The following is a 27972-nucleotide window of genomic DNA, read 5'->3' on the forward strand; positions in this document are numbered from 1 at the left end:
GACTGTAGTAGGACACCCTCATGCTCATAAAACAAGAGGAAATCAAAACAGAGACTCAATAGCATACGTCTGCAAAAATATCAGATTCCTACCAACTCACAAAGCTAAAAGTTGATCTCGCAACATCATTTGACAATATCCAGCTCACACCGTATGATATTTGTCAAGCTGTGTCCATAAAATGAGAAAAGAGCCTCGCTATTGATCAGCTTTGCCAAGAGATCAAAAGCAAAAATTGGATGTCGTATGTACGTACTTTCTCCCACTGTTGTTGACATCGGCTCCACACAATTAATGTGTCGCAGAAAGTGGGCCAATGACAACAGGGACAAGAACCTCAAATTTATATGATTGTTTTCAATTCCTCAGTTTTCATTCGCTTTAGAAACTCACTGCGACAACAACATGGACCTAATACCGTTTAAAGGAATCATACTCGGGGCTGTGTCCTAGGGGTAGATGGGAGTTATTTCTTGAAGTTTTCCCCTTCGACAAACTTATAAATATCCGCTTCTTCGACTGTCCTCATGAGAATTCTTCTGTCATAATGGAAATGGGGTTTCATACGCTCCTGTCACTGGGAACCTCGAGTAGCTATACCGTGTTGCTACTTACCGCGGCTGTCACGTTTCTTGCTCTCCCAGTCGGACTCGTCATCTGGTCAGCTCAAACCCTAGCCAGCAACCGTGCCAAAGCCCGCGCAATAGGTCTTCCATATCTCGTTGGATATGTATCGCCCATGAATCCCATCTGGCTTCTCTATGGCAGCTCTATTGTCCGAGTTTGTCAACGACTTGGAATTGCATCCGAGAATTTCTCACGAATCTATTCTCACGGCTGGGAAGCCAATGAGCGAGCCCAAATCCACGTTGATTACGGCGATGCATTTTTAGTCGTTCATCCTGCCGGAATCCAACTCTGCGTTGGTGATGCTAAAACTATTTACGATATTTTGACAAGGAGAACAGATTTCAGGAGGAATATGGAGGAGATGGCTGTTTTGAATGTTTATGGACGGAATTTGTCTACATCGGATGATGCAGAGTGGCAAGCTCATCGGAAAATGACGACAGTGGCGTTTGCGGAGAAGAATAATGAGCTGGTTTGGGAACAGTCGTTAGCACAGGCAAAAGGAATGTTGAAGTACTGGACAGAACAGGCAAAACAACCAATTCGATCGACACATTTGGATACTAAGAACTTTTCGCTCAATGTTCTTGCGGCTGCAATGTTCAACGAAATATATCCATTCGAAAGCCAGGAGGCTGACAAGCCAAATGCCCATGAGAATGATAAGTCGTACCAGTACCGAGACTCTCTATCCACGATCCTGACATCTATCATTCAAATTTTCATCTTCGGCGAACAAGGTCTAAAAGCATGGTGGACACCTCAATCATTCAAAAATGCAGCCGAAGCAATGAATAACTTTCGCTCCTATATATTCAGTTTGATGGATAAAGAGAAAGAGCATCTTGCACGCGGAGAATCTGAGAACAAGCACTTAGTAGCGCGGCTAGTGAAAGCTCGTGAGGAGGGTGAAGAATTGAATGCAGATGTTTCGACCACTGACAAAACTTGGGATAAAGGAAGAAAGATGTCACTTACGAAAAAGGAGATCTTGAGTAATCTTTTCGTCTATGCTTTTGCCGGTAATGATACAACAGCTATTACGCTCACCAGCTTACTTATTCATCTTGCTGCAAATCCCGATACACAAGATTGGATTTCCGAGGAGATAAATTATCATCTACCCACAGATGCGGGTATAGAATCCTGGAAATACGAAACATACTTTCAATTGAAGCGCTGTAGAGCAGTTATTGTAAGTCCCCTTAACTTCTGACTTCCAGAAGAATAAAGTATACTCACAGACAATAGTTCGAAACCCTCCGCATTTGCCACCCCCTATCTCTTCTCGTAAAAACCACTGGCCCACAAGAAAACACTCTCGAAATTGATGGTCAGACATATGTTCTCCCACCTCATACCACCGTCCATTGTTCTATACCCGCTATCCACGCGCACCCAAAATATTGGGGTTCCAATCCTCTTGCCTGGAATCCTAGCCGCTTCATCAGCATGTCTTCTACTTCCTCTCCTACCGAAATATCTAGCACGCAAGATTTTGACAAGGAAAAAGTCAAAGTAGATACTTCGAATCATTTCATGCCCTTTGCATGGGGTCAACGAGTATGTCCTGGTAAGAAATTTGCGCAGGTAGAGCTTGTTGCTGTATTGGCTGCATTGTTCAAGGAATGGAGAGTTGGGGTTGTCCCGGAGAATGGAGAGACTAGCGAGCAGGCAAGAGAGAGGGCATGGAAGAGTAGCTTGGTGGTTGATCATGAGAGACATATGTTGCATGAAATGGTTGATCCGGAGAGTGTGGGATTGAGATGGGTTAGGAGACACCGGGTACACTAGTCTAACCCATTCTTGAGATTTCAATAGGAAGTTCCCCAGGTGGCTGTAGTTCACAAAGTAATTGTTGCTCGAGATATTCATCTTGAGACGATGAATAAAAACCCTGTTTGAGGGTGTGTGAAAGCTAAGGCATTGCCTTTGGATCAGCTAGCTCTAGATTTATCATCAGCAATGAGATATTGAATAGTGAACTGATTGGGCTTGAAGTAATTTACCATTCAAGTTTGCACTTAATGCTTGGTGAGCGCGATGTGGATGTATTTGACGGACATGACAAAATAAATGGCTCTGAAATAAACAAGATGTATTTATTGCTGCTACCTACACTACCTCTAGAACTTCCTTCTCTTTCATCCCGACCTCCCGCAGTCGCCTCTTCATCTCCAACCACGCCCTCCTAACAATTCATCCTTCCTCTTCACAGAATGTAGACACAAAGCGAACCTGAAAAGTCCATCGAGCATAGACAATAATCAGGATTTTGAAGCGTTCTTTTCTCTGAGCTATCCATTTCAGTACTTGGGTCTTGTGGAGAAAGTCCCTACTACAATCCTGCCTGAGTTAGTCCAAGTAAACTTGAATAGGTCCAGGTAGGGCTGACAACGGATGCTGTGGTTATATGTAAAGAGAAAAGAAAAGAAGTTGAAATGAGGTGAAGGATTTTATGGTGGACTGGAGGTCTGTGCGTTTGATCATGCTTAGGTAATGTATTTATTTGTGCCTGAGGATGAGTGGTGAGGTTTTGGGATGGAAGCGACGAGGATTCAAAGGGGCAATTATCAGATGGACTCACAGGTCAAATTAGACGAAATAAAGCTGTATTTATAGATTGTGAGAGGTTCTTTAACAGAAATCATTCATGTCTCATTCGTTATTCCTAATTTAAGTATTCCAAACCATAAGTCATGTACCATTCATTCAAACCTCACAACACCCCAATAACCCAGCCTCCATCTGGAATTGAATCAATGTTATTTACATCTAATTCTTGTCTCCCATTCATCTTGCGACGGAAGGAGCTACTAGCAGGATAGACCACTCTCCTCAATCTGTTTGGTGATCCAAGAGGCTGAAAACTCTCGAGCCCATGCCATGGATCTAATCTCATGTGATCTTCCCAGAACGTCTTTCTTGCGGCTATAAAACTATCTTGCTTAGGGATCTTGAGGGTAGCGACTGTTTGCCATGGATACTTTTCGGGATCCCAGACCTTGCCAGCATATTCCACAGGTTGGTCTTCGAGATTCTCAAGGAGTTGGACTTGAAAGAGATATTCTGCGTCATGGTTTGTGTGAAATTCTTTCAGCCATTCACTGAGAATGTTATCCGGATGAGCATCTGGTTTGACCGTCTCTTCATAAAGTTTCTTTTGCGTCTCTGAAGATGGAACTAGGCAGTATTTGACAACGTAGTCGCCGAATCTATAAGCAGTTTGCGAATACTGTCGTGTTGACTAGATATATGTCAGTATTCAGGTCATGGAGGGTGGCTAGATGTTGTAAAGATATACCTCGAGATGAGTATTTCTGACTTCGTCACGGGCTTTTTGTAATGCCGTATCTTTGCGAGCTTCTAAATGCTTGTATAACTCAGTCTTGTCTCCTCCATACTTGATTCTAAGACCAATGATCTCTTTTGTCGTCTTTGCATCTGCGAGATCCAATGCAGGAGTACTATTGAATTCGATATCCTGTGTACTCAAATCTTTCCCGTCGAATCTTTCACCATCAACATTGAAAACCTTCATTCCTAGACCCCGAGGTTGCGGAATACGATCGTCGAGAGCTGGATCACCAGGCTCGGTACTATATCGCATGACAATTGGATATATCTTAGGACAAGAGAACATGCTTTGCGCAAGATGTGGGGGCAAATCGCCAACAATCAGTTCACCCTTGACCAGTCCCTGAGTTCTTGCATGTGTTCCTTTTGATAATGTTAGTATTTTTTTATTATTTCGACCCAAGGGATGAGAAGTGCTACCTCCAAAGCAATGACGATGGGCGTTAAATTGAGCTTTTTGTATGGAATTGATCTGGTCTGCAATAGCTTGTATGTCTTCTTGTTCATTGGGAGGGATAACTTCAACCTCTGAAGCATCCCATTTGATATAATTGCGGGATTTCAATCCCTCTGGTTCAATGGAGCCCATGATGTAAGAAGGTAGAGTTTTAGGTTGACTACTAGGAGTATGGATAACAAGAGAAGTTGATATAAGTTTGAAGCTTCATAGACCTTTTCAGAACATTTCAACGAGCTTTATACCAATTAGCCATCCGCTTGAATGGCAGAAAGGGCGGGGTAGATACTAATTGAATAACCCATTGCTATCAACACCATAATCCTCTTGCATCAATTTGGATAGTTATTCTCAAACTATCAACATTAGTCGGCGATGTGAACATCAAATCGAAGAAGATGATTGGTGATTGGAGAACAATTCTATGGCTATAGAATATAGCTCTCCCAACCCCGCATTTGAGGATCTATCATGAGCATGAGAATCATGATTTAGGTTCGTAGTAGTTATTCCGTATGCAAGCAATCTCAAATCATTCCGTGGGCCTAGAGACTAATAGACTCGGATGAACGGTATTTTGGCCCATGCCCGTTTCCTTGACATATGTAGCTAGATCTTGATGTGGCACTTGCTCTTGTCTAGACAAATATCTTCTTTCAATACCACATTATGACATTGGCTCTCATCAAACATACACACGTGAATAACTGTAGATGAACATGGTGAATGAGTTGCAATTGATGCCGAAGGGGTCTGACCCTTCGTCAATGGAAACACAGGGTTAGCACTAAACCGATAAAAATATATACGAATACGGTAACTTCTTCGACCCTAAAACGTATCATTACGCAGCTCTAAGACTTCGGGCTAAACATATACTGTACCATAATTGGAGAATACCACCTAGCAATGTTCAAAGGTTCACAGCCTTGACAATAATTGAACTGCGATTTGTCCAAAAGAGAAAGGTTTCTTGTTTATTATCAAACTTGTTCCTATTATCAAATCATGTCAGCCACAGCTCCTACGGATTCTTCTAATGTTACTTCTCCAGGTTCGTTTGCCCTTGTACATCGCTGTTATGGTGGGGAGGCTCACGCTATAAGACCAAACACTGACAAAATAATAGCGAAGAAGAAGAGCAATAAGAAGAAGAAGAATGCCAAATCAAAATCAAACGGAGAAATACCCCAAATTCAAGATCAAGTGGACGATGTCACGGTGAATGCAGCAGAAGAAGAAGAAGAAGGGAATCCAGAGGAATCTGGGCAGTCAACTGTGGTACGAGAGTGACACCTGTTCACAACTCACTATATAGCAAACACAAGCGCATTCTGACAATTCTCGACAGAATACTCCAAAGGACGCCCAATTTCCATCAAGCATAGATTCGCAAACGAACGGGCGCAAAATTGATTCCGCGGGCAATGGCCACGCCATTGCGCCAACACAATCTAGCACCGGGAAGGAAGATGGCGCCTCGGAAAGCAATGGATCAGATGAATTGGACTCAAGTGCTCGACTGGAAGCAATGACGGCGGAACGTCAGGCATTGCGCGCTGAAGTTGAACAATTACGAAAATCCCTCGAGGATATTCAGGGCAAACACACGGAAGAGGATTCAACAGTCAAAGGCCAACACTCCGAGAATCTATCGTCTGTCGAAGCAAAATACAAGGATGAGATTGCCGCACTCAAGAGCCAACATGAGGAGGAAATTTCTACAGTCCGAGCAGAATTGGAGGAGACTGAATCTTCAAGAGAGAATTGGGAATCTCAATATCATACATTACTCACACGCGTCAATACGATCAAAACGACCTTGGGGGAACGATTAAAGGCAGACAAAGAGGAATTGGCGGAGGCCAATGAGAAGATCGAAGACTTGGAATCACAAGTGGAATCATTTCAAAGTACTATCCAAGGATTGGAGGACGAGGTATCCAAATCACGGAATGAACTGAATGAATCATCCAAAGAACTTTCGAGCATGCGGAATCGTAATAATTTATCACAGCAGAATTGGGTCCATGAAAGGGAAGATTTGCTCCAACAAGCTAAACATCTCAAAGAGGAAGCCGATGCTGCAAAAGAAGCCATGGGGGATTGGGAAGTTTTGGCCATGGAAGAGAGATCTATAAGAGAGAATTTGGAGAGTAGAGTTTCTGACATGGAGGAACAATTTTCCGCTCAAAAAGAAGCATACGAAACCACGGTCGCCGAACGTGATAGCCATTCTCAAGCGGTTGATGGATTACAACGAGCTTTGCAGGAAATTCAAGAGACTCGAAGACGAGAACTCCGAGAGATGGTCGAAAGCTATGATGAGCAACTTCAATCCTTGAAAAAGATCGTTCAGGAGTCGGATTCTCGTTGCGTGGAGGCTGAGACTTCGAAAGAAGCGCTGCAAACAGAATTGAATCGACTTCTACCATTCGAAAAAGAAGTCAAGGAAAAAAACTTGTTAATTGGCAAACTTCGTCATGAAGCCATTGTGATTAACGATCACCTCACGAAAGCATTGAGATTTATTAAAAAGTCGAAGGTAGAGGACAATGTTGATAGGTATGTTACATCCCCACACTACGAGTTCGAGTTTGGAACTGATGAATATAGACAAGTTGTCACGAACCACTTTTTACATTTCCTCTCATTGGATCGTTCGGATCCGAAGAAATTCCAAGTGCTGCAAGTCATTGCTTCATTATTGAACTGGACAGACGAGCAAAAAGAGCAAGCAGGCTTAGCCAGGCCAGGTGCTTCAAGTAATAGTTTACGCTTACCGATGTCACCATTTCACCGAACACCAAGCACACCGTCATTATCCACAGAATTCTTTACCGAGCCCTCAAACTCTCAAAAGGAATCTTTATCGGAACTCTGGACAGGATTTCTAGAGAAGAGCGCCGAAGAAGGAAGTGTCAAAGATAGCAGAAGTGAAAGCGTCAGTAGTTCAGCTACTCTCGCAACAAAATAGGGTATTGGGGAAGGGCTTTGTAATTTGTGAAATAGATGGAGGTGTATATTAGCTACATTGCGAGGGCGTTTCACTGGGTGTGATACTGGGTGTTGTTATGGTTTTCACGCCTTCTGTTTATTGTGCTACGAGGTTCTTTTTCGTGGCGTTGGCCATGGATCTTCGTTTCATTTCATCTTGGCAAATAGCATATCATATATGGTTTTGGTTGGCTTATTATCGCCCCAAGATCTTGTGTCGAAGAGAAATTTTAATACTCGGGTTTCTTGAATCTTTTGTTTTTTGCTTGCTTGCACGTGCCATTTCAAGGTTGCTCATCATTCTTACTCATATCTGGAATTGGCCTCTCGTTCTCGTGATGTACGCCTGCCTCGTGGCTCTCCAAATCGTTTTTGGGAGGTTAATTGATGTACTGATTCGATAATGAAAAGGGATAGATAGATGGCTAGCGGGGAGACTCTAAAAATAGACGAGCTTTTGTGATTTTGTCAAAACTTATGCTCATGTCATTTGATCTAGCTTCTCTGCAATGAAGGTTTGTTTGAAAAAAAAAAAAAAAAAAAATGTGTTGAAAGAAATCAAAACTATTTAAAAATTGAGGATGTATTGATGCGTGCAAAAAAAACACACCATAAAATTACATAACCACGGTCCCTACACCCCCAAGAACAGCCTCCGCAAAGGCATCTGCCTCTTTTTGCACCACTGCCAAATCAACTCTACCCTCCAATGCATTTCTAACACCATCCACAACCTCCCTAGTCTCTAGCACCTCTGACATAACGTTCGCTTCTCTCACCCAATATTCGTTTACTTTTCCCCTCAACTCTTTATCTCTCACCGTCGTGTTACGCATTAATGCCATGGCGGTTAATTTCCCTCTCGCCTGGTCTATAATTCTCGTCGTAGCTTCTATTTTCTCTGCAGTCGTAGGGGGAGTGAGGAATGCTCGGTGTGTGGAAGATAGGTAAAGGACCCAACCAATGAGCCCATCTAGTGCTGCTAATGCTATATTGCGATAAAGTTGCATGTTCCAATAAAAGTGATCGATATCCTCAAGTTTGAGTGCAGTAGAATTATTCGTATGTTTATATTGTGTGACGAGATAGATATCGAGGATCGCGATTGCGCCGGCTAGAGTGGTGGCTTTTCCGCGCCAGATATTTGCTTCTTTGCCAATAAAGAGGGTACTGGTTGCGAGAGCCAGAACGCAGAGATTGAAAAGATGTGGTATGGCGATGCTTACGAGGGAATAGAACATGTAGGATGTAGGATCCTCGGGGGTGCAGAAGAGACAGTTTATCATGGGATCTGGGCCGTATTTTAGATATAAGAGTCGTGACTCTTTACTTGTAAATGCATTTTTGAGGATTTCGTCGTTGGGAGTAAGACTAGCGGAACGTAATGTCTGTAGACGAGTAAAGAGGACATCGGTTGGAATTTGTAGACGGGACTGGGTGAGTGTGAAGAGCGAAGGAGTGGTAAAAGTAGGGAAGGTTTTAATGAGGAAAGCGAGAGAGGTTATGAAGAGGATCGTGAGAGCGCGAGATACATTTAGAGGAACGGGTCGAACTGCGAGGCCGTGGGCTTGAGGAGCTGCGCGCTGCGATCGATAGTAGCCGATTGCTTTGGGTAGAATCAATGGCCCGAAGAATATTACGATGGACTTGATACTGTGGATGAGTTAGTTTGTGAATCTGTGAGTCTGCGAATTGCAGATTTTTAAGAGAATAAATGGGAGTCAAGAGTCAAGAATGGTACATACGTCCCGAACGAGATTCCCACCATTATGTATGTGCGAAGCTCAACTTGTTAAAAGTATCATAGATTTAGCAGTTTGAATCAGTTCTTTATTTCTTCAGAACACGTTCGCGATAAGATAGTCCAAGGTATTCTGCCATGGAACGATGGTAAAGGCGGTGGCTTGATATAGTTAGTGTCTCTTTAGCGTCTCCATTAGTGTGGGGTCTCAAAATAATTCCGCATAAATAAATTCTCGAAATTTTCCTTCTCTAAATCTTCTCAACTACAAATCAGCCCAACTCAAGTATAAGTTGTTTGGAATGTGAGCAATGCATTTGCGCATGAGAATATGATTTTGTTCTCTCGTATGCTTCTGTTGTCCTTGAACTGCAATGTCTCCTCGTAGGAACAATTAGGTATAGTATTAATTTGACACACATGTAGTGGCACTTTCGAAGCTTTGGCGACCTATTTCTCAATGGTCTCTCACAGTCAAAAAGTATGCCCAGATCAAGCCCCAAGTACTCTGCCAAGAGTCATCTCACTCGTGTTGCATGATCTCAGCGTTAGCTATGAGGATCTTTGCGTCTTAATTGTTGAGAGACATTCTTTATATCATATTCTCGTGTTTCGTAAAAACGTAAAAATATTCGTACAACATTGCGTTCGTAAAGATATCTACGTATCAAGAGATGTAAACTTCACAACTCTTTCTTGCCAGGCTTCTCTGTACCTTGCCCACCAGCCTTCATAGGTTCCTCCATCTTCTTCGCCTTTGCACCAGTTTGTGTTCCCAAAGCTAACGCAACCACTGCGACCAAAGCATCACTAACCAACAAAATCACAGCTGCGCATGCAAGTGTCCATGCTTGTATACTGATACTTCCCAGTGGTGCTCTGGGGAAACTCAACAACCACTCCGCGTAATAAGGAAACCATCCTTTGGGCAACCAAAACATAGCTTGCTTAGAGAACCAGAATTGTAATAACATGCGTAGACCATTCGTGCCCAACCAACGGAGTGTAGAGACTGAGGAATCGAAGGTAGATTTGGTGGAATCGAGGGAGGATTCTGGGGGCGAGATGTTAGATTTGAGCCACTTATTGAAGTTTGTAGGGTCGGGTATGTAAAGGCATACTTGATTTCTCTAACTGATCAAATAACTTGTCATGCTGTCTGCGCAACTTCGCCCATTTGGCAAATTCGTCTTGACTACTCGTAGCATTCATTTCATGACGAACTTTCATGAATTCTCGCTTCAATTTCTTTTGCTCGCCCGCGGACTGCGATGTTGGCGTTGGGAACATATTGTAGAGATTCCATAGCTAGAACTGGTTAGCTAGTTTTTGGAGAGAGAGAGATTGAAATGGAAAGGAACTTGGTGGACAAAGGTATAAGGAAAGGCTTGGGGAGCTTACTAGATTATTGATCGCATCTGCACCAAAAGTGTTGACGAGGTGGATGAGTAGCTGGACAAGAAAACATGTAAAGAGTAGAGACGGCATGTTCTCAAAGTTGTGTAGTCGAAACCGACTGCTCCTTTCTTCGAAAACTTCCTGAAAATGTAGTTGTCGGAACTGTGTCGTGTCCGTTTGGTGGTGGGCTGTTTGTTATATTCGACTCATTGTAATTTGTAGGGAAGCTTCAGAAGCTCGGACCATGTTGAGGTCATCACGAGAATGGAAACTAATTCTAGAACTACCGTAGTATCTTCTCAACGACAGCGAACAAACATTCCTTTTGAATGTCATAGTTCTCAAGCCCATTCAACTAATAGATTGTGTAAGCCAGATGAGTATCATTTGAATGTCTTCACACATTGTACTGCCACCCCAAAGTTCAACATCATGTCACGAGCACTTGATAAAGATGCTATTTCATCTATCAATGCCAGCGACTCTCAAAAAGTCTACGACGATGTCGTGAAAGTACTTGGTCCTTATTACTCTCTCTCTCACGAACTGATAGACTTTGAGCTTCTTGGAAAAGGTCAATTACCGGAGAATGTCAATACAGTAGTCCTCGAGAACAGTGTTGGCATACCCAAAATCAAGCTTGTTCAAGCGTTTGTTATTGCACGGAAAGTGTTCTTCAAATTCAAAGATCTGGGTACCGAATATTCAAAGGAAATCCGGGATGCTACTTCTGTCATTCTCCTCACAGATCCAGAACATTTAACGGCGTGTAATGCTCGAAAAAGACTCATACAGAGTATTCGAACGAAATCTGTCTCTGAGCTGGAAATGGATTTGAAGAGCGAGCTACGTTTCGTTGACAGTCTCTTAACGTCCCACCTCAATCGTCATACAAAGTCACCGACGTTATGGAGCCATAGGAGATGGCTTCTTGAGTTGTGTCAATCCAAGGATCTACCTCTTAATGTATCTCGGGATCTTACATTGGTTGTTATGGTGGCAGCTGAGAGGCATCCTCGAAACTACTATGCATGGTCTCACATGAGGTGGTTGATGAAATCGGTGGAAGGTGATGAGACCGCATACCTTACTATAATACATAATGTAAAGAAATGGTGTTTGGGGCATCCAGGAGATACCTCAGGGTGGTCTTTCCTATTATCCTGTCTATCTTCACCTACATTTCTAACAGCGACGTCTCCGATTGACCAAAAGTCCTTGACATGTGAAGAAGTTATTGGAATGGCAATTTCACTGAGATGGAAAGAGGAATCTTTATGGGTATTTCTCAGGACTTTGGTGGCATCTGGAAATATAACAGAGAAGTGTAGATTCGCGTTTTTGCAAACCTTGGAAGATTTCAAGAATTCCTCGGATGATGCTAGAGGTCAACGAATAAGCCAATCTGCGCATGAATGGTATTTGGAATATGGGCCAGATATCCGGGTTCCCCAATCCATCAAGACATAACGTTTCAAGGCTTCAGTGTAAGACATCGTAATGCAAAGTGCCTCTTTACCAGCCGTTTGCCCACCCAAATCAAACCCGTACGGAGATTTCTCAACGTTCGGTTAAATGTCAGACCATCTAATCGAGGAAAAGGGTAGAAAGATGATTGACTATTTTGTGATTGTTGTTTTGTTAGAGACAACCTAACACCAAAGAACCCATATTGGAAGACTTCGAGAATTTCCCAGATATTGAGACCGTTAACATATTCATCAAATATTTTCACAATAGGGGCCCATGCATTGAAACATTTCTGGGGGATTCACAGCGCCACCAAGATCTGAACGGACTGGTTTGCGCCACGGGTGCAACACGAACATGGCTTTTTGCAGTAGCGACATCCAATTCGGTTGGTCTCTGCCAACATACGAAAAGGAAATATTGATATGACAAGACAATTGGGTGGCCAAGACAGGAACGTCTTTTTCGCTCACGGTAAGGCCCGTAGAGGCTCGAGAGAGGGTCACGATTACGATTGAAGTAGTCTCGCAGTGACTCGTGAGAGATCAGATTCTATGTTTCAGAGTTCAGACGGTTCGTTAATTGAAAAAGGTATATTACCAATTAAAAAGTCAGAACAGTCTCGAATCTCGAGTGGCATCTCAAGTTGCCCATGGTCTTCTCTCAGATACTTGATGTGGCGTTCAGCACAGACGGTAAGTCGTCGTAATTTAGAAAAATCCCATTATTCAGGAAATTGTGATTGGCCTAATGGAATTGACTTTTATGTATTGATGTCCAAAATTGGCTATAGAGTTGCATTGAAATGACTAACCTAGATCCCTAGTGGTGGTGGATGTGTGTTTTTTGGCTGTGTTTAGCAATACGTAAACGCAAAAAGCGCCAATGCCTAGATAGAGAGAGAGGTAGGGAGGCAGGCACCTAGGGAGACAGCAATCTAGAAGTTTGGATTATCAGCAATCCAGACTCTGTGTGTGTACTAAGTAGGACGTGAATTCTTATCGCGTCAGCTTCCTCTCGCCCTCATTCGATCCATCCACTCCCTTCTCTTTGCCAGCCGTAACGTCCAAGAGCGGTTGATAGCCAGTCAGTTCTGTTTCCCCCTCACTTGGAGAGGAGCAATCGCTGATGATGACGATATCATACATCCTTAGGTATGTACATCCACAACATGGGATGATATCTGGGTGGCTCGGTGGGTTGAAGTGGGTTGACTCTGCCGAGGCCCTAGACTGTCAATGCAGTTTTGAAGGCCACCGAAGCGGCTGGCAACCACTCACAATAAAGCATAAGCTTAGCTTCTGAGCATGTAAGTACGTTAAGCAAGCAGATCTTTGACCCCTGATTAAAAGAAATATTAAAACGAGGCCGAAAGAGTGCAAAGGGGAGAAAAGCACATGAAAGGGTCTTGAATCAGTGAAATGCTGGAACTAATCGGAGCAGCAGAGATTAATGATCGCCAAATCGATAAACAAGCTTAACCCAATTGGGCTTTAGCCTGCGCTTTCCCACCAGGAACAGACGCTAGTCAGAGCTCCTCCACGTTGATTCATTTTGATGCAACCTTCGGATTCTGGATTTTAAAATATGCACTTCCTAGTCCGAAGTAGTCAGGAACAGTCAAGCAGCAGATCCAGCAACGAATCAAAGAGCAAATCAAGCATGCCAAGTCCAAGCAATGCAACAGCCTCTTCTTTCCTCCTTCCACGCTCCATGCTTCCTTTTTAAACCCTCTCCTCCCCTCCCCTACCTCTCTCTACATCGCCATCGCCATCGCCATCTCCATCTCCGTCTCCGTCTGCCTCTTCCGCACCTCACCACATCCCGAATATCTTCGTAATTGCGGCCTTTCCTTTTTGTGTCTCATAAGATTGGATCATCTTCGGCTTCTTTGGAGGGGACATCTTTTTCTTATCTTCAAGCTGCCATACGGATCTCACCATTGGCATTCACGACTTTGGCTCATTTTCTTCTTCTACACTCTCGTACATATTCCATCGTAACAGGCACAGTTGACGGCTTCACTGTCTTTGACCAGCTTGGCATTTTTAATTATATCCATCTATTATCTATATCTATCACACGACAATCATAATATCTAATATTAAACAAGAATCCAGAGGGTCCGGTACTCTAGTCAGGCTCATCCCAAATTCACCCAGCAGTGGATGATACGATCCAAACCGTCTGATCGTACCAAAGAGACAATACCTGATTCGAATCCCCTCGAGTACACTCTTTTCTCCATCACCAAGTATTCACGGTCGAGATCTCCAATTGAGCACATACTTCGTTGGAAATTCACCTTCACACAATACCCAATTTTGCAAAGTTCTGCATCACAATCGACATTCATCACTTGAGAGTTCGACTTGTGTTCTGGCCCTTGGCTGACTTCGAGACCCCACTTCCTTGAGATACTTCATTATATCACCAATCATGTGGTCCTTGAAGTTCGTCTTGCTCGCATTATTTGCACTCTTCCAATTCTCCACGGCATTTTACCCTTTTGTCCCTGAATGGAGGCACAAATCATACAAGTCTCTCCCAGATACATCCAAGAGAGGCGGGGAAAGTCGTGAGAACAATGCTGTTCTCAAGCTTGTTCAAAAGCTCCCATCTGTAAGTTAAAGATGGTTCGATTTGATTTTGTTTGGCTAACTCATTATTTCAAGGTCAATAAACCTAGAGATGTCCAGATTCGCGAGCTCACAGATCGACTTATTCGCAAATACAACCCTGGAATGGGACTTAAAGCTACTAAAGTCGAAGAGCGTGAATCCAATCTTGTGAAATATGACGATTCATCATCATCAATTCAGTCTGCAGCAACTCCTTCACAGACTAACAGCGCCGGAATCCTGCAGACCGGAACTGATTTCTCATATTTTGCTCAGGTGGAACTAGGGAGCAAGAATGATCCTTTGTTGATGTTGCTCGACACAGGAGCTGGAACAAGCTGGGTTATGGGCCCTGATTGTACCTCAAGTGCATGCAAGACTCGTGCTTCCTTCGGTGCAGCAGACTCTTCGACTTATAAATCGGTCAATATGGATTTGGATATCGCGTACGGATCCGGCCATGTCACTGGAACATATGCTACCGACACAATCAATTTTGCCGGCATGAGTCTTCCTTTAACTCTAGGAATTGCCAATAAAACTAGTGATCAGTTCAACTCTTTTCCATTCTCCGGCATTCTAGGGTTATCCCAACAAACTGGTCCGGTTCCCAACTTCTTGCAGACAATTGTTAGCTCGAAGTCTCTCAAGGCCAATGTATTTGGAATGGACTTAAATCGTGCCTCGGATGGTACAAATACTGGAGAAATTAATTTCGGTGCCCCGGATACTTCACGATATAGTGGCGGTTTAAGTTACACAAGTGTCGCAAAAAACGGCCCAAATCATTGGGCACTTCCTCTTGATAACGTGGGAGTTGGCGATGCTCAATTTAGTACTACTGGGAGATTGGGCTATCTCGATAGTGGAACATCTTACATCTTTGGACAACCAACAGATGTGATAGCATTCCATTCACTTGTACCCAATGCTGTTACCACAGACAATAACACATGGACAGTACCTTGTTCTACCACCACATCTATCTCCTTTACATTCTCTGGAGTTACCTATAATGTTTCATCTGTAGATTGGGTAGGGCCTTCGGTGGATGGGGTGTGTACAAGCAATGTCTATGCTGTGGCTGTGGTTGACACGAACTCGTGGTTAATTGGCGATACTTTCTTCAAGAACGTGTATGCCTTGTTTGACGTCGATCAAGATCGTGTTGGTAAGTTTATTCTATGCCTCAATTTCTGCTCATATACTAATAGTTATAGGTTTGGCGCAGAAGAAAGCTGTTACATCCTCGGCAACATCAACGTCTTCTTCTGGTGGGCTTACCTCTACTCTTACCCCTACCCCTACTGCACAAACCCCCGTATATAGAACTAGCACTTCCATTGTCGATCCTACCAGCGTCGTTTTTTCTGGCTCTGGATCCACAATAACCACTTCTGCTACTGAATCCACAGTAACCACTTCTACTTCTGTATCTCTATCTAACACACACTCCGTAGTTTCTGCTGTTCAAACAGGAACCTTGGATCCTTTGCTCCCGGAAGCATCAGCCTCAGCTAGCGCTCAGTCTTCTGGAACAGCTGTATCGGCGTCATCATCTGCATCTTCTACTTCCACTCAAACCTCAAGTGGAAACCAGATTAATGGCCACTTTTCTCTGATGGTTGTCATCATCACTGTAAAAACTCTTCTTTTTTAGTTAAAAAATGATACCCAAGTCTTTCTAAAAAGATGGACAGATTAAACCAGAACACTTGATTTTAAATTTCCCGCGATGAATTAGACAGCATATTACGGCATAGCATAGCATAGCATAGCACATGGAGCCCGGGCCTGCGATTATGGTATGACATTGACTGGATTGAATAATTCAATTTTACATAGAGATTCTAAAATAAACAAGGTTTCTTCTGGGTATGTTGATCATGATTAAATCTGTATGATTTAAATTTGCGACTAGAGTGTATACTGTACGTTGATACCTAGGTATATTCTGGATATTGTTTTTCCAATATTCTTATCAAGAACCGAGTATGTTATATCCTGAGTGGAAAAACATGTGGCTTATTAATAGGAAGATGCTAATTAAAAGTTTACGAATGTGGAAATAAGAACGGAAGGGATGGCCTACGTGGTCTGAAGATTACGATCTTACCATCTTTGAAGAAGAGAAACTAATTCAATCCAAAGTGAGAGTGTGGAATCGCACTTGAGATTAAAGGATGTTGTAGATGAGGGAGTATTTCTTGTCTTTTTCTTACATTACAACTATTAAGTTAACCTTTGATCGTCTTGAGTGACAGTCTTTGGCTTCTTCTTGTTTCTTATTTTGACCTTGGTTTTGTCTGTCTGTCTCGCGAGAGTGGGATTTATCTATCGCGATTTCAAGGTCGTGCTGTAGATGGGTAGATACTGTTTGGATGGATGAATAATTCTTTGTGTGGATAGATGCTGGGGTATTTGGGTGTTTGGGGAAGATGTAGTATGTACTAGGTATCGGGTTGGATGTGATGGGTGAGTAGGTTTTACTCTCCTAAGTGTAGGAATCTGAGGAGGTTGTCTTTTTTAATTGCACTGTTATTGCATGTTACATCAAAGTAATCGTCAGGTAGAATTACAACCCTGCGTGGGTAATTAATCTTCTCAAGACTCACTGGCTCCTCATTTGTGATATGACTCGTTGGGCTAGATGGTTAGGATTGATGTTCATGTCATGGGTATTCATCAGTATGACACCTTACTGTTATATGGGTTGGTAGGTGTGAGTGTGGGTGTGGGTGTATTTAGCTCGGAGTCTGCACTCATGCTATGTGCCTCTGTTCTTTTGATACATACATTGATTCTTATTGATGCTGAGGTTGACAACCGGACAGAATAGTTTTTGGAAACAAATTCAGCTTGCGAGAACGTTGGGTTGGCTTGCTTCGCATCTCTTATATTCCTTCTCTTCTCTCCTCTTGTTTTCTCTACGCTTTATTCCATCTTGCTTTATCTCACTTCTCTGGGCTTTACTTCACTTCGTTTTGGACTGCATCACGACGTATTGTATCGTATCGGGTTTTGTCACCTCTATTGTAACGTTTATTGTCTTCGAATGGGGAAGAGTTTACTTCGATCCCGCAAAACTTTCAAATTTAATCACACCTCCTTACATTCAACAGTATTACAGGGTTACGAAATATGCCCATGTCGATAAGATCTGCAGCTGCTAGTCGGGCTGGCGGGAGACCCGCCGCTGTTCACCGTGCAGTCGCGCCTAGCTCACCTGGTTCTGGATCATATCGTTCGTTGAGATCTAGCCCTAGATCGGTGAAATCTAGGTCTAATATCTTCGAATCAGATGGTTATGATTCGGATGGTTATGATTCGGATGGCTCTGGATCTTACGGTTCTGAATCGATCGACGCTGGCCGCGAAGTTACGGAGGATCATTCCTCAGTCAACCCTCATACATCTACTCGGCACCAGTCACATGGTAAGTTTGAGGAGGTACAAGCACATATGCAAGATCTGGAAGAGGATATAGCAGATACACGCCGAGAGTGGGATAACAGAGGAATTGATCCTTCTGATATGCTGTTGAGGATTGCGAATCACAAGCAGAAATTAGCCAAGGTCGCCTCTTCAGAGGCATGTAGGAATCCTTTCTTGAAGCTAAGTTTTGACGGGGTAGATGGCTCGTTAAAAGAATTGGAAGCCCAGGCAAACGTTCGGAAGACGAGAGAGCAAGAAGAAATGAAGGTGACGGGGAAATTCGCAGAGAGAAGAGAGAATGAGAGAATAGAGAAGTTTGAAAGGCAACAACGTTTCATGCAAGAACAAGCTGCGATCAAGAGAAAAACAAAAAATGAGAAGGAGGCGAAGAAGAAGAAAAAGGTTGAAGAGGAAAAGCGGAAAAGGATTATAAAGGAAAATGAGAGAAAAGAGCAAAAGGCCAAGTTTGCAGCAGCTATGATTGAAAGGAAGAGATCGGAAAAGGAAGAAAAAGATAGGAAGAGAGAGCAGCAAACCACAGAGAGGTGGAAGGCATATCAAAAAAGGACAAGCAGGGAGAAAGCAGCAATAAATCGAGATTTTGAGCGCAAGGCAACCGAAAAACAAGAAATAACGGCAGAGGAAGAGGCAGAATACCAAGCAAAGGTCACAGAGGAAGCTAGAAGGTACTCGGCGGAGAAGGCTTATCGAAAAAGGGCGAAAGCGGCACTAGGTAATACGGAAGAAGAGAGTAGGGATAGAGAGAGAAAATGGTCAGAGGCGTATGCTAGGAAGGCGGTGAGTGATCACGAAAAGAAATTGAGAAAGAAATTGAATAAGTTGGAAGACAAGAGAAAGAAGATTGAGAATGATTTGGGATTACGACGATGAATGGGAGGGAGATTGGGAAGGGTGGATTGGATCTATGCGATATCTTGGATATTTTTTAGCATGGATTTGCAGGGTGGGTTTTATTTCTTTTAGGATCAGATTAGAATTTTGAGGGGAGGTTTTTGGGGCATTCATTGGTTTGGTCTATTTTTTTTATTTTTTGTGATGGGTTTGGTGATAGTATGAGTATAATGCTCGTGGTGGAGGAATATCAACAGCAAGCGTGATTTTTAGATAAATATAGTTCTTTATTTTCATAGAGGTCATCCATCATTGCACTACTCCTGCTTGTTGGTATACATGTGATTTCTTAATGATATATTCACGATACCGGCTCTGAACATCGATGAGGGCGCCAAAGTATCTTATCTGTAGGATTTGTTCACATGTCATGAAATTCCACAAATTGAGGTTGTATAGTCGAATATTTTGTTGGAAGGGCGGGTTTCTTTATATGTGACTGTTATGTACGAATTCAGCGACAATGTGTGTGTGTGACCTGGAAACACTTGATGTGACTCAAGTATCTCCAACATGACTCCGTTACAACATCTTATGATATTAATAGACTTGAATGATGATAGTGAATGAGTGATAGATGTAGTTATCACTTCGGTTGTGAATAGAAGGAGGGTCTTTTTATTTTCACGTACCTTGGATATCTAAACTATCAAAGATGTTATAAATTAGACTAATCGAAATTTCTCAGATATAATGACGCATTAGTTTGGGAAGTTTAGCAGGTATATCGTGGCTTCTTTGTTGTTTGGTATGTGTTGCTTGTAATGGGTCTGGATGGCTTCCTATGCTGAATAGTTAGTAGTTAGCACGTGAGTTTTCTACTTGCAGACTGCATGTACCTCGATCTGTCTCGTACAATATACGATCCCTGTCTATTCTTTTTCTCGTATGAGTAGAATTCTAGTGGTGTATGAGTAGATTACTTGAGTTGATGTTTTTACCTGCCCCCAACTTCATTTTGTTTTTGAATGACTCCAACGTTGTATGTCAAGGACCCAAATATACTTCTAGAGAAAATACATAAATCAATACTGCGAATATTGAATAGTATCTACAGGAACTCTAAGCACAGAGAAACTCTAGCGTTCAATATAAAAACCTCTCTAAAAACTCGAGTGTGCCGCAACTGCGGATTATCTTGCAGGGAATGCATAGCTCACCTTTTTCTCTGCGGAATTTCCGAGAAAAGGGCGAAAAATAGAGGCGGATTCGGAATGTGAGGAAGGAGGAGGAGCTGCTTGGTTTCTCGAATAACATGCATGGACTTTGCCTTCTTTAGGTTTCGAGGTTGAAGTGACGGTGAGAGAATTTGGCTCGCTCGCTTAAGGCACTGAACTCTTGATCTTGATCTTTTGCTTAGGATTTTGATTGCAATCATGGCTTTGGAGGTGGGAATCATGCTGTTTTGATCGTTTTGGTTGATCAGAATATGGAGTTAGACTTGTCAACTTGAAACCTATGATCTTGATGTGACAGCGAGTGCGGAAACTCTCTTCAAATTGGAAAAAATCACAAGTGATCTGAACATTATTTGATTTCAGAAAAAGCTCACGACCTGATTACTTGATCTAGAGAAAGTCTTTCAACAAAACCCTCAAGTTTTTGAAGCAATAGTTCAGTAGCTATCCTCAAATCTAAGTTTCTCCACGTCTCACAAATTCATGCTTCGCGGGCGATATATCATATTCTGGTGTTCACAAGTATGAAGATGGTGGGCAATATTGATATTTCGATGCTATCTCCTCTATGAGCGAAGATACTAAGTACAATAAGTGAGCTTCACTGCTCATCGAACCCATTGATTCTATGAAGAACTCTTCCTATCCAAAACCGCCCTCTTAGTTTCCCACGCAACACCCTCAACTCTCAAAACTAAACCCTACCGAATCTCCCACACCGTCTCAAAAATCTTTCAATCTCCAACATCGTCATCCCCATCCTCTCGTATTCCTGCCATAGATTCTGTCTCAATTAATTTCTCTCCCCTACATTGACACCGTGTTCCCGTGTCGTATATTCTAAGATTCGATCTCTATATTGGTTGAGAATTGTGTAATGATGTTGGATCAACACCGCGACGCGGCTCAGTTCGTTCGCGTTTTGAGTTTGTTGGGCGCTGCTCCAGAGGGTGCGGAGTTGTTTGCTGCTGTAGATGTTGGAGTCGCAGGAATTTTGGAAGACAGAGAAAGGTTGGATTGTGCGGGGGAGAGAGGTGGATGGGATGTGGATGGTGGGAGGGTGGGAAAAGGGGATCATCTTTTTTTTTGTTTTGGTGAAAGTACTTGGATTTAATGGTTGGTTGGGTTATGTGTATCTGGTTAGAGGCTGATATTGCTGTCGGACTTGGAGGTTCGAGTTAGAGGTGATCGAAGACATGTTTATAAATATATATTATATCTTTAGTGCTTGCAGTTGTATTGTGAATGATTAATACCAGAAACTATCCCAAGCACTAGATCAACTTTCAGACGGTGAATCAACTACAAGGTATCCGACATTCACAAGTCAAAATTTCTCTGAGTAGGTCAGTATCTCCCACAATATCAGATATCTTTAGGAAACAATAACCAAACATAACCATCACAGTATCAAACTTCATACTAATGACTCCATCTATGTATATGACCCAAAATTTTCAATATTCATTTCCCAAAACATCTTTAAAAAACGCCCTTCACCTCCAAAAATCATGACTACACCTCTCAAATACCCTACACCCACGAGCCTCCCACGATTTCTCCACGCGAGCTACCCCTTTTACCACATGGCAGCCTCGAAATCCCCCCAAATCCCCCATATACCACATGGAAATCTATCTTTTCAACACAATACATCTCTGACCATCTCTGTATAGATACTATCATGACTTCAAGATATGTGATAGATATAGTAGTCATCGAGGGAAACAGCTGTATCTAGAAGGGCATAAATAGTTTCTGCTGCCCCTTTGGAGAGACCTTTCTTTTGAAGTATCGATATCAAGCATCTAGATCTACAAGTCCAAACTAAATCCACACCAAACAAAACCTCTCAGTTCAAATCCCACTTTGACACTTCCTCCAATCTTCTCCTCGAGTACCCAAGCATATAAACCAATCCCAAAATCTCACCGTCAAGCACCCTGAACCTTCAAATCCCATCCCATCCAAACCTCAGTCTCAACCCCCAACCCTGCACCGAGAACCCCCAATCCCCCGATCCGCACCTGATCCTCCAAAATGCCAAGTTTCGACAACTCCTCCTCCGAGACCTACGACATCCCCTCCCAAACCCCCATCTCCTCGATGAACTACGACGACTGCGCCGCCGAAAAGCTCCGAATCGAGCGTCGCATCGCCTATCTCCGGCAAGAACAAGCCGCAAACGCCCGATCCGGCATGGAAGGAAGCGACGCCGCAAACAGAGACCTAGACCGAAGAATCACTAGTCTGTACAATCGATCCGTCGCGGTGGATAACCACACAAGGGCGATGGATGCGGAGTATTATGCGGTGGTTCCGCAGAATACCGGGTATGGTTCTGTGGGGAGGCAGAGATCGTCGCAGTCGCCGCCTGCGCCAAGAGCTCCTAATACTTCGCCTCAGCGTTAAGTTTTGAGCTCGTCTCTTCTACTTCTACTGCATCTAACTGTCTCCCAGACAGCATCGTAGAAGCGCCCATACCACCGATCTTTTCGATTCAATTTTGGATACCACAGTCAGGCTGACTACTCATTTGCGTTGGATTTATTTTCCTCTCTCTTTCTCATTCTCTTACAACATCTTCTTTTCTCATCTCATTCTTTCCTATTTTTCTCTTGACTATTTTGGATTATTCAAGAACTGGTCATGACGTAGCGTTGGGCTTATTTTCCTTTTTCTTTCTCTTTCTCCCACAACATCTTCTTTTCTTTTTTTCGCCCCCTTTTCGCTTTCCCCCTCTCTCCTTCTCTCCTCCTCTCAACTATTTTAGATCAACCAGACTTTTTGAATATTATATACCGTTGAATTTCCTATCTTTTCTTTACCTCTCATTTTCTTCACAAACCCCCTCAGTCATAAATTCATACACGCGCGCGTTGTATTTACCTCTTCTTCCCCAGGAAGATGTATACATACATACATACAGATAGATAGATAGATAAATAGACAAATACAATAACCCCTCATTTCCCCAAAACTAAAAAAATAAAATCTATCCCACCAACCCTTCTCTTCTCCTCATCTTACTCTTCTCATCAATCTGACCCGAGCCAACCTAACCTAACTCGAATTGACCAACCACTAGACATACACATGCAAGAAGCCCCCCCCCCTCAAAAAAACAGAATCCCCACCCCACATTTCCTTCCCCCAACAATACGCTCGGTAAAAAAAAGGGGTCAGTCACTACAAATTCCTAAAAATCCACATTTAATATTTCACATCCCACTCATTTCCATCATTCATCATCAGTTAGACTAGACATTTTCCAGCAATAAATGCACATAACCCCTATTTTCTTTTTGATCCCATTCATAGTATAGCACATATCTAGTACAATAATCAAGCTTCACACACGTGGAACCATTATTCCGACTCAATCTATGATATTATTGCCTTGTATCTTGTATCTGGAAAGTTTATCCCTACTTAAGTCCGGTGTTTCTTTCCCTGATACAAATTCTATACAAGCTAGTAAGAGTCTTCCTCTATACTTTCATGAGTGTAAACCCCGCTCTGGGACAATCCCCATTTCAACCATGCGCTCGAGTTTTTAACCATAACAATTGGTTAATAACGCAGTCGTTTATTCCTTCCTTTAACTTTCCTTCATTCTTTGTATCGATTTCCTCTCCAAATTCCTTTCCCAAACTCAAGACGCCTTCCCAAATAGGCAGAATTACAATAGAAAAGATAACCCCAATTTATGCCTATTGTGCGTTGCAATTCTCCTTTTCCCATCGCTCCACATTATATTGACAATTATGCAGTGAAACTACCCCGAAAGATCCATTGGATCTTTTGAAGCTGCATCCGCTGCAGCCGCAGCAACGGTAGCTCGCTCGGCTCTCTTCCTCGCTTTGATCTCCTCTTTCCATAGCCTAATCTTCTCCGCCAATTCTGGAAGTGGAATCACATCCTCAATCTTCAACGGGTCACGATTGTATGGATCTCTTTGATCACCCAACAAGAAAGCACTGATCGTGCCCCTATCTACAATTCCTTTGCTGGTAGGTAGCATAACTGGATCTTCCATGAGATCTGCTGAAATTGGATCCAAAAATTCATCGGGTATTTCGCCCAAATCTTGTTCATATTGATCCTCAATTTCTTTGGCAACCTTGAATCGACTTTTGAGACGCTCCCAGGCGTTTAGATCTTCCGCTGATTTCAGTCCGTAACGTGTCAAAATTCGAGAAGCGCTGTCGAAATTTTCTGGTTTATATGATCGACCATCTCTAGCCACGGCTTCTACGAATGGCTCATGAACCCCGAGATTGATGTAGATTTCTACGAAATCGCTTAGGAAAGCTCTTGGCCTGAATTGATACTTTTCCAGGTTCTCAACCTTCAAGTTGGTTGATTTGCTCCCAGTGATGGTATCAAGTGTATAGTTCAGCATTGCTGCTACACGATTAACAATTTCCTTCATGGTGAAGGAGGAACTCAAGGTAGAAGAGAATAACTTCATCATAGCGAGAGTCTCATTGGTCAACTGCATGTAGGATTGCGCTTGACCTTCCGCCTCGCGCAATGCAGTTTCTTTCTGTTCTCGCTCCTCGGGACTCATCGATGGTTGTTCTGCCTCTTTTTTGAGTTCAACTTGAAGTTCATGGATCTTTGGAAACTTTGTAAGGGCTTCATCGAGAACAAAAGTGGCATCATTCAGTAGAAGGTTAACGAATCGCAAGAAAAAGTCCGTGTTAGTTCTGAGTTATATTAGTACCTTTGAAGATTTTCAGATTACCAAGCTATACATACTTGCTCTCGTGCGACAAGCGCTGCCTATAAACATCGTTCGGCCATACACATTTGATCACTTGAAAGATCTCGTATCGAATATTAAATTTGTCGTAAAATTGAGTGTGTGCTCCAGTAGATTCACATTCTGAAAACAATTAGTATCATTGGAAATTAGCATTTAAATTTTAAACTCACCAATGTAGAACTTCAATAATGCATGAAGCAAGTGGTCATTAGCGAATTTCGATCCCATTAAAACATCACCCAAAACACCTTTAGTGCGATGATATACTGGCCAGGTACCAGCAAAAAGTAAAGATACGAGCTTTGCTTTCAAGTATGGGTTTTTGATATACTCGGAATTAGTCAGGAAAGTAATGCTGAGTGCAATGATTTCATCGCCAACAGCTGATATCATAACATCAGGGATGAATCTAAAACAAATTTAGCCTTTTGCTAGTAGTCAAAGAATGGAGAAACAAACCTAATGATAAAGTTAAAATTGGTAATGATATCCTCTAAAACGTATTCTGGAAGATAATCAAAAGCGGCAGGAGGTGTTGATGGTAATGGCAACCTAATTTGTGTCAGTTATCTGTCATAAAAATCTCTGGAAAATTTATAATCATACTTGATGGTTTGGCTAGGAGTGTAATTAGACTCCGTAGCGATTCTCAAAAGCCAGACAGTCACGTATCTCATGAAGATCAAAGATTTTGCTTGCATAGGTTTGTCAGACAGAACACCTTCGATGGCCATTCTCTTCGACATCGCATTTTCCAAGACATCATTGACTCTCTTGATTCTTATATCAAGTAAGGCAACAGCCCGAGGATCCTGTATTAGATTAGTGACGAACGTGGAGATATCTTGACGTTGGCTGTTTGACTTACCCGTGCCACTTTAACACGTTCTGCTTCAACGGCAGTCAATTGCTTTTGAATATATTTGATGTCTTTCTCCAGACTCTTATGCGTGGCATTAAGAGCTTCACTACCATAATGATGAGCAGCCAATGTGAGAAAGAAGACCTCAGAGATGAAATTAGAAGTGCCAGGAACAGTGTCCTCATAATACTTCTCAGAAGCCTTCTCGTCAGCGTTCAACTTGGTCTCGTCCTTGATATCTACACGAGGCGCACGTCTTAGATAATCAATATCAATCTTCGAAATTTTCGAGAATGTGGTATCCATGAATGGCTCACAAAGACCATCTAGAACGACAGTGACATTGTGCATAAAGCCATCAGAAGACACTTCTTTCGGGTCTACCTGAAGTGCTCGACGCTTGTGATTTTGATTCACAATGTAGGCGAACCAATCCAGGGTTTTGCTTTTTGCGATTGGACTTGCTCGAACAAAGTGGTTGATGATATCAAGTAAATCTTTTTGATGGGTTTGTAAGGTCAATCGTAACGCATCTTGAGATGTGGCAATGTGTCGCCTATCTATCGTCTTTGGCGCACTGAAGTATTCCCTGGTAACTTCCTGTTGCAGAGGAGATATTCTGAAGAAAGGGCCTAGCAGTGTGTACTTTTCGATGGTATTTGCTGAGACGGCCATTTGAAACAGTGGGGATTCGGCAATAGCTGTAGTGATTGGGTTGAACTGCGTAAGTAACTTGAAAGCCTACAAACGATATTAGTTCCAGTTACTGATCTCTCTATTCTACATTTCTTACATGGATGTAGGGCTTGTAAACATCATTCATAGTCATATTCGACAGTTTACTACTCATGCCTACAAATGCTTTGGTAATCATAGACTTTGCCATATCATCCTCCGCAAAGCGAGCCACAGCTTCTTCGAGAAAGTCGGGGCAGATGCCTTTGTCCTCACTAGGTTCCAACAAGAAGTAAGGAGTAAGGACATCTGTAGTTAGATTGATCTCTCGTCTGGGAAATGTTAGCTAGGTATAAATTTCCTCGGTCCAGAAAACAAACTGAAAAATGTCTGGCATTTCGGCAGCAAAGATGCAATTGCTCATACACAAGCGTTTAGCCTCCCTGAGAATCGCATCCTTCTGCCCCGCGTAACCCCGCAGCCCCTTTGAAGCCTTTATAATTCGTTTCCAACATGGCAATAGGTAGTCGAACACGGGTTTACTATGAGGGATGGTAGAGCAGGCTTCCATAAGAGCACCATCAAGTTTATCAGCCGACAACCTAATCTCCGCATGTTCCTCCTCGAGCTCTTTTCTCAGTTCGGGCAGAAATATGAGCTTATGATTCGAGGAATCTGTTCGCTGGTTGGGATCTAGAGTAATTCGAAAGATGTGAGCAAGAATTCGGTTTTCGTAGTCCTCTATAGACTCTTCGGCGAGATTAGGTTTGCGGGCGGATGGAGCTGGGCGAGGAGGTGTCTGCATGTCTGATTCAGTTCCGGATCGTTTGCCTAGAACGTTTTGAGAAGGATCAGTTCTTACAGACAATGGTTTCCCAGTAGAGTTTGCTTGCGCGCCCAATTTCGCGAATGGATTAGCAGCTGGTGTAGGAGTGGTGCTCGTAGGTTTATTCTCGATGGCTGATTTAGCAACGGGCGGAGCCGATGAAGCATTATCTTTTGGTGTAGATGGCTGCGAAGTAGGAAGAGATGTTGAAGCTTCTGCGCCCGCGCCAGAAATCTTTTCAGAACTCGAAGGTGCGGAACCAGCTAACTTCTCCATGCGGCGTCGTCGGATCTATGAAAAGGTTACAAAAATTAGCCACGGCGAACTTTAGTAAGCACAACAGCATATCAAGGTAGACCCATTCACCTGCTCCATCTTCTCCTTGTCTGGAGCATCTGGCCCACTGGGTGGTTGAGGAGGTTGATCTGCCATATTATCAAATTGTAATGTTGATAATGTTGCGTTGGAAAGATGATAATATGATGTATCTCTATCGAAGATGCTCTGATGGCTAAAGATAGTAGCCTTGTGGGGTGAATGGCTTTATCAGTTAGCACTCCGATTAGCCTCCAGGCTTGATAATCGAGGAAACCTTACAAGGATCTCACGTTACTCTCGAAGCTTCTACCTCTGTGATAAGTT

The 27972-nt window shown here is 42.8% G+C and overlaps 10 protein-coding genes across 12 annotated transcripts; 6 read left to right on the top strand and 4 right to left on the bottom strand.

The window, feature by feature from the left end:
* Positions 1-384: 384 nt before the first annotated feature.
* Positions 385-2556, top strand: BCIN_04g02000 (hypothetical protein). Its single transcript, XM_024692426.1, has 2 exons — positions 385-1825; positions 1882-2556. Exons 1-2 carry the CDS (start codon positions 548-550, stop codon positions 2422-2424), a joined length of 1821 nt encoding a protein of 606 aa, XP_024548201.1. The 5' UTR covers positions 385-547; the 3' UTR covers positions 2425-2556.
* A 728-nt stretch (positions 2557-3284) lies between these two features.
* Bccat8 lies at positions 3285-4665 on the bottom strand. Its single transcript, XM_024692427.1, has 3 exons — positions 4408-4665; positions 3935-4350; positions 3285-3877 (listed from the first exon to the last, which is right to left on the bottom strand). Exons 1-3 carry the CDS (start codon positions 4574-4576, stop codon positions 3350-3352), a joined length of 1113 nt encoding a protein of 370 aa, XP_024548202.1. The 5' UTR covers positions 4577-4665; the 3' UTR covers positions 3285-3349.
* Positions 4666-5238: 573 nt separating this feature from the next.
* On the top strand, positions 5239-7912 carry Bcrud3. The gene is made up of 4 exons (XM_001557280.2): positions 5239-5498; positions 5574-5725; positions 5796-7009; positions 7061-7912. The coding sequence occupies exons 1-4, from the start codon at positions 5453-5455 to the stop codon at positions 7419-7421; spliced, it is 1773 nt and encodes a 590-aa protein (XP_001557330.2). The 5' UTR covers positions 5239-5452; the 3' UTR covers positions 7422-7912.
* Positions 7910-9339, bottom strand: BCIN_04g02030 (hypothetical protein). Its single transcript, XM_001557279.2, has 2 exons — positions 9187-9339; positions 7910-9094 (listed from the first exon to the last, which is right to left on the bottom strand). Exons 1-2 carry the CDS (start codon positions 9207-9209, stop codon positions 8059-8061), a joined length of 1059 nt encoding a protein of 352 aa, XP_001557329.1. The 5' UTR covers positions 9210-9339; the 3' UTR covers positions 7910-8058.
* Positions 9340-9737: 398 nt separating this feature from the next.
* Positions 9738-10755, bottom strand: BCIN_04g02040 (hypothetical protein). Its single transcript, XM_024692428.1, has 3 exons — positions 10584-10755; positions 10304-10490; positions 9738-10236 (listed from the first exon to the last, which is right to left on the bottom strand). The coding sequence occupies exons 1-3, from the start codon at positions 10668-10670 to the stop codon at positions 9866-9868; spliced, it is 645 nt and encodes a 214-aa protein (XP_024548203.1). The 5' UTR covers positions 10671-10755; the 3' UTR covers positions 9738-9865.
* A 129-nt stretch (positions 10756-10884) lies between these two features.
* BCIN_04g02050 (hypothetical protein) lies at positions 10885-12652 on the top strand. The gene has a single exon (XM_001557277.2). It carries the CDS (start codon positions 11013-11015, stop codon positions 12048-12050), a length of 1038 nt encoding a protein of 345 aa, XP_001557327.1. The 5' UTR covers positions 10885-11012; the 3' UTR covers positions 12051-12652.
* Positions 12653-13596: 944 nt separating this feature from the next.
* On the top strand, positions 13597-16558 carry Bcap13. 2 transcript variants are annotated; one of them, XM_024692429.1, is made up of 4 exons: positions 13597-14672; positions 14726-15842; positions 15892-15945; positions 16132-16558. In XM_024692429.1, exons 1-4 carry the CDS (start codon positions 14490-14492, stop codon positions 16329-16331), a joined length of 1554 nt encoding a protein of 517 aa, XP_024548205.1. In that variant the 5' UTR covers positions 13597-14489; the 3' UTR covers positions 16332-16558. The 2 variants fall into 2 exon arrangements, with proteins under 2 accessions (XP_024548205.1, XP_024548204.1); XM_024692430.1 differs by having other exon boundaries at positions 15892-16558.
* Positions 16559-17402: 844 nt separating this feature from the next.
* BCIN_04g02070 (hypothetical protein) lies at positions 17403-19254 on the top strand. The gene has a single exon (XM_024692431.1). It carries the CDS (start codon positions 17813-17815, stop codon positions 18995-18997), a length of 1185 nt encoding a protein of 394 aa, XP_024548206.1. The 5' UTR covers positions 17403-17812; the 3' UTR covers positions 18998-19254.
* Positions 19255-21641: 2387 nt separating this feature from the next.
* BCIN_04g02080 (hypothetical protein) lies at positions 21642-23297 on the top strand. The gene has a single exon (XM_024692432.1). It carries the CDS (start codon positions 22237-22239, stop codon positions 22606-22608), a length of 372 nt encoding a protein of 123 aa, XP_024548207.1. The 5' UTR covers positions 21642-22236; the 3' UTR covers positions 22609-23297.
* A 260-nt stretch (positions 23298-23557) lies between these two features.
* Bcufd2 lies at positions 23558-27961 on the bottom strand. Of its 2 annotated transcripts, XM_024692433.1 has the most exons (11): positions 27928-27961; positions 27697-27871; positions 27367-27621; positions 26885-27303; positions 26623-26836; positions 25836-26570; positions 25574-25779; positions 25427-25519; positions 25138-25376; positions 24961-25087; positions 23558-24908 (listed from the first exon to the last, which is right to left on the bottom strand). In XM_024692433.1, exons 2-11 carry the CDS (start codon positions 27760-27762, stop codon positions 23975-23977), a joined length of 3288 nt encoding a protein of 1095 aa, XP_024548209.1. In that variant the 5' UTR covers positions 27763-27871; positions 27928-27961; the 3' UTR covers positions 23558-23974. The 2 variants fall into 2 exon arrangements, with proteins under 2 accessions (XP_024548209.1, XP_024548208.1); XM_024692434.1 differs by having other exon boundaries at positions 26885-27621.
* Positions 27962-27972: the final 11 nt, after the last annotated feature.

Source organism: Botrytis cinerea, chromosome 4 (assembly GCF_000143535.2).
Source record: "Botrytis cinerea B05.10 chromosome 4, complete sequence".
NCBI lineage: Eukaryota > Fungi > Ascomycota > Leotiomycetes > Helotiales > Sclerotiniaceae > Botrytis > Botrytis cinerea.

Bases quoted from the DNA above. Each gene is read 5' to 3' on its own strand.
- BCIN_04g02080 (XM_024692432.1), top strand. From the start codon at position 22,237: ATGCCAAGTTTCGACAACTCCTCCTCCGAGACCTACGACATCCCCTCC.
- BCIN_04g02000 (XM_024692426.1), top strand. From the start codon at position 548: ATGGAAATGGGGTTTCATACGCTCCTGTCACTGGGAACCTCGAGTAGC. The intron at 1,826-1,881 runs GTAAGTCCCCTT...CACAGACAATAG, and splicing joins AGCGCTGTAGAGCAGTTATT to TTCGAAACCCTCCGCATTTG.
- Bccat8 (XM_024692427.1), bottom strand. From the start codon at position 4,576: ATGGGCTCCATTGAACCAGAGGGATTGAAATCCCGCAATTATATCAAA. The intron at 4,351-4,407 runs GTAGCACTTCTC...CATTATCAAAAG, and splicing joins CCATCGTCATTGCTTTGGAG to GAACACATGCAAGAACTCAG. The intron at 3,878-3,934 runs GTATATCTTTAC...ACATATATCTAG, and splicing joins TCAGAAATACTCATCTCGAG to TCAACACGACAGTATTCGCA.
- BCIN_04g02070 (XM_024692431.1), top strand. From the start codon at position 17,813: ATGCCCATGTCGATAAGATCTGCAGCTGCTAGTCGGGCTGGCGGGAGA.
- BCIN_04g02050 (XM_001557277.2), top strand. From the start codon at position 11,013: ATGTCACGAGCACTTGATAAAGATGCTATTTCATCTATCAATGCCAGC.
- Bcufd2 (XM_024692434.1), bottom strand. From the start codon at position 27,762: ATGGCAGATCAACCTCCTCAACCACCCAGTGGGCCAGATGCTCCAGAC. The intron at 27,622-27,696 runs GTGAATGGGTCT...ACCTTTTCATAG, and splicing joins ACAAGGAGAAGATGGAGCAG to ATCCGACGACGCCGCATGGA. The intron at 25,088-25,137 runs GTGAGTTTAAAA...AATTGTTTTCAG, and splicing joins ATTATTGAAGTTCTACATTG to AATGTGAATCTACTGGAGCA.
- BCIN_04g02040 (XM_024692428.1), bottom strand. From the start codon at position 10,670: ATGCCGTCTCTACTCTTTACATGTTTTCTTGTCCAGCTACTCATCCAC. The intron at 10,491-10,583 runs GTAAGCTCCCCA...AACCAGTTCTAG, and splicing joins CAGATGCGATCAATAATCTA to CTATGGAATCTCTACAATAT. The intron at 10,237-10,303 runs GTATGCCTTTAC...TCTCGCCCCCAG, and splicing joins TGATCAGTTAGAGAAATCAA to AATCCTCCCTCGATTCCACC.
- BCIN_04g02030 (XM_001557279.2), bottom strand. From the start codon at position 9,209: ATGGTGGGAATCTCGTTCGGGAC. The intron at 9,095-9,186 runs GTATGTACCATT...ACTCATCCACAG, and splicing joins GTGGGAATCTCGTTCGGGAC to TATCAAGTCCATCGTAATAT.
- Bcrud3 (XM_001557280.2), top strand. From the start codon at position 5,453: ATGTCAGCCACAGCTCCTACGGATTCTTCTAATGTTACTTCTCCAG. The intron at 5,726-5,795 runs GTACGAGAGTGA...AATTCTCGACAG, and splicing joins AATCTGGGCAGTCAACTGTG to AATACTCCAAAGGACGCCCA. The intron at 7,010-7,060 runs GTATGTTACATC...TGATGAATATAG, and splicing joins GTAGAGGACAATGTTGATAG to ACAAGTTGTCACGAACCACT.
- Bcap13 (XM_024692430.1), top strand. From the start codon at position 14,490: ATGTGGTCCTTGAAGTTCGTCTTGCTCGCATTATTTGCACTCTTCCAA. The intron at 14,673-14,725 runs GTAAGTTAAAGA...CATTATTTCAAG, and splicing joins TTGTTCAAAAGCTCCCATCT to GTCAATAAACCTAGAGATGT. The intron at 15,843-15,891 runs GTAAGTTTATTC...TAATAGTTATAG, and splicing joins CGTCGATCAAGATCGTGTTG to GTTTGGCGCAGAAGAAAGCT.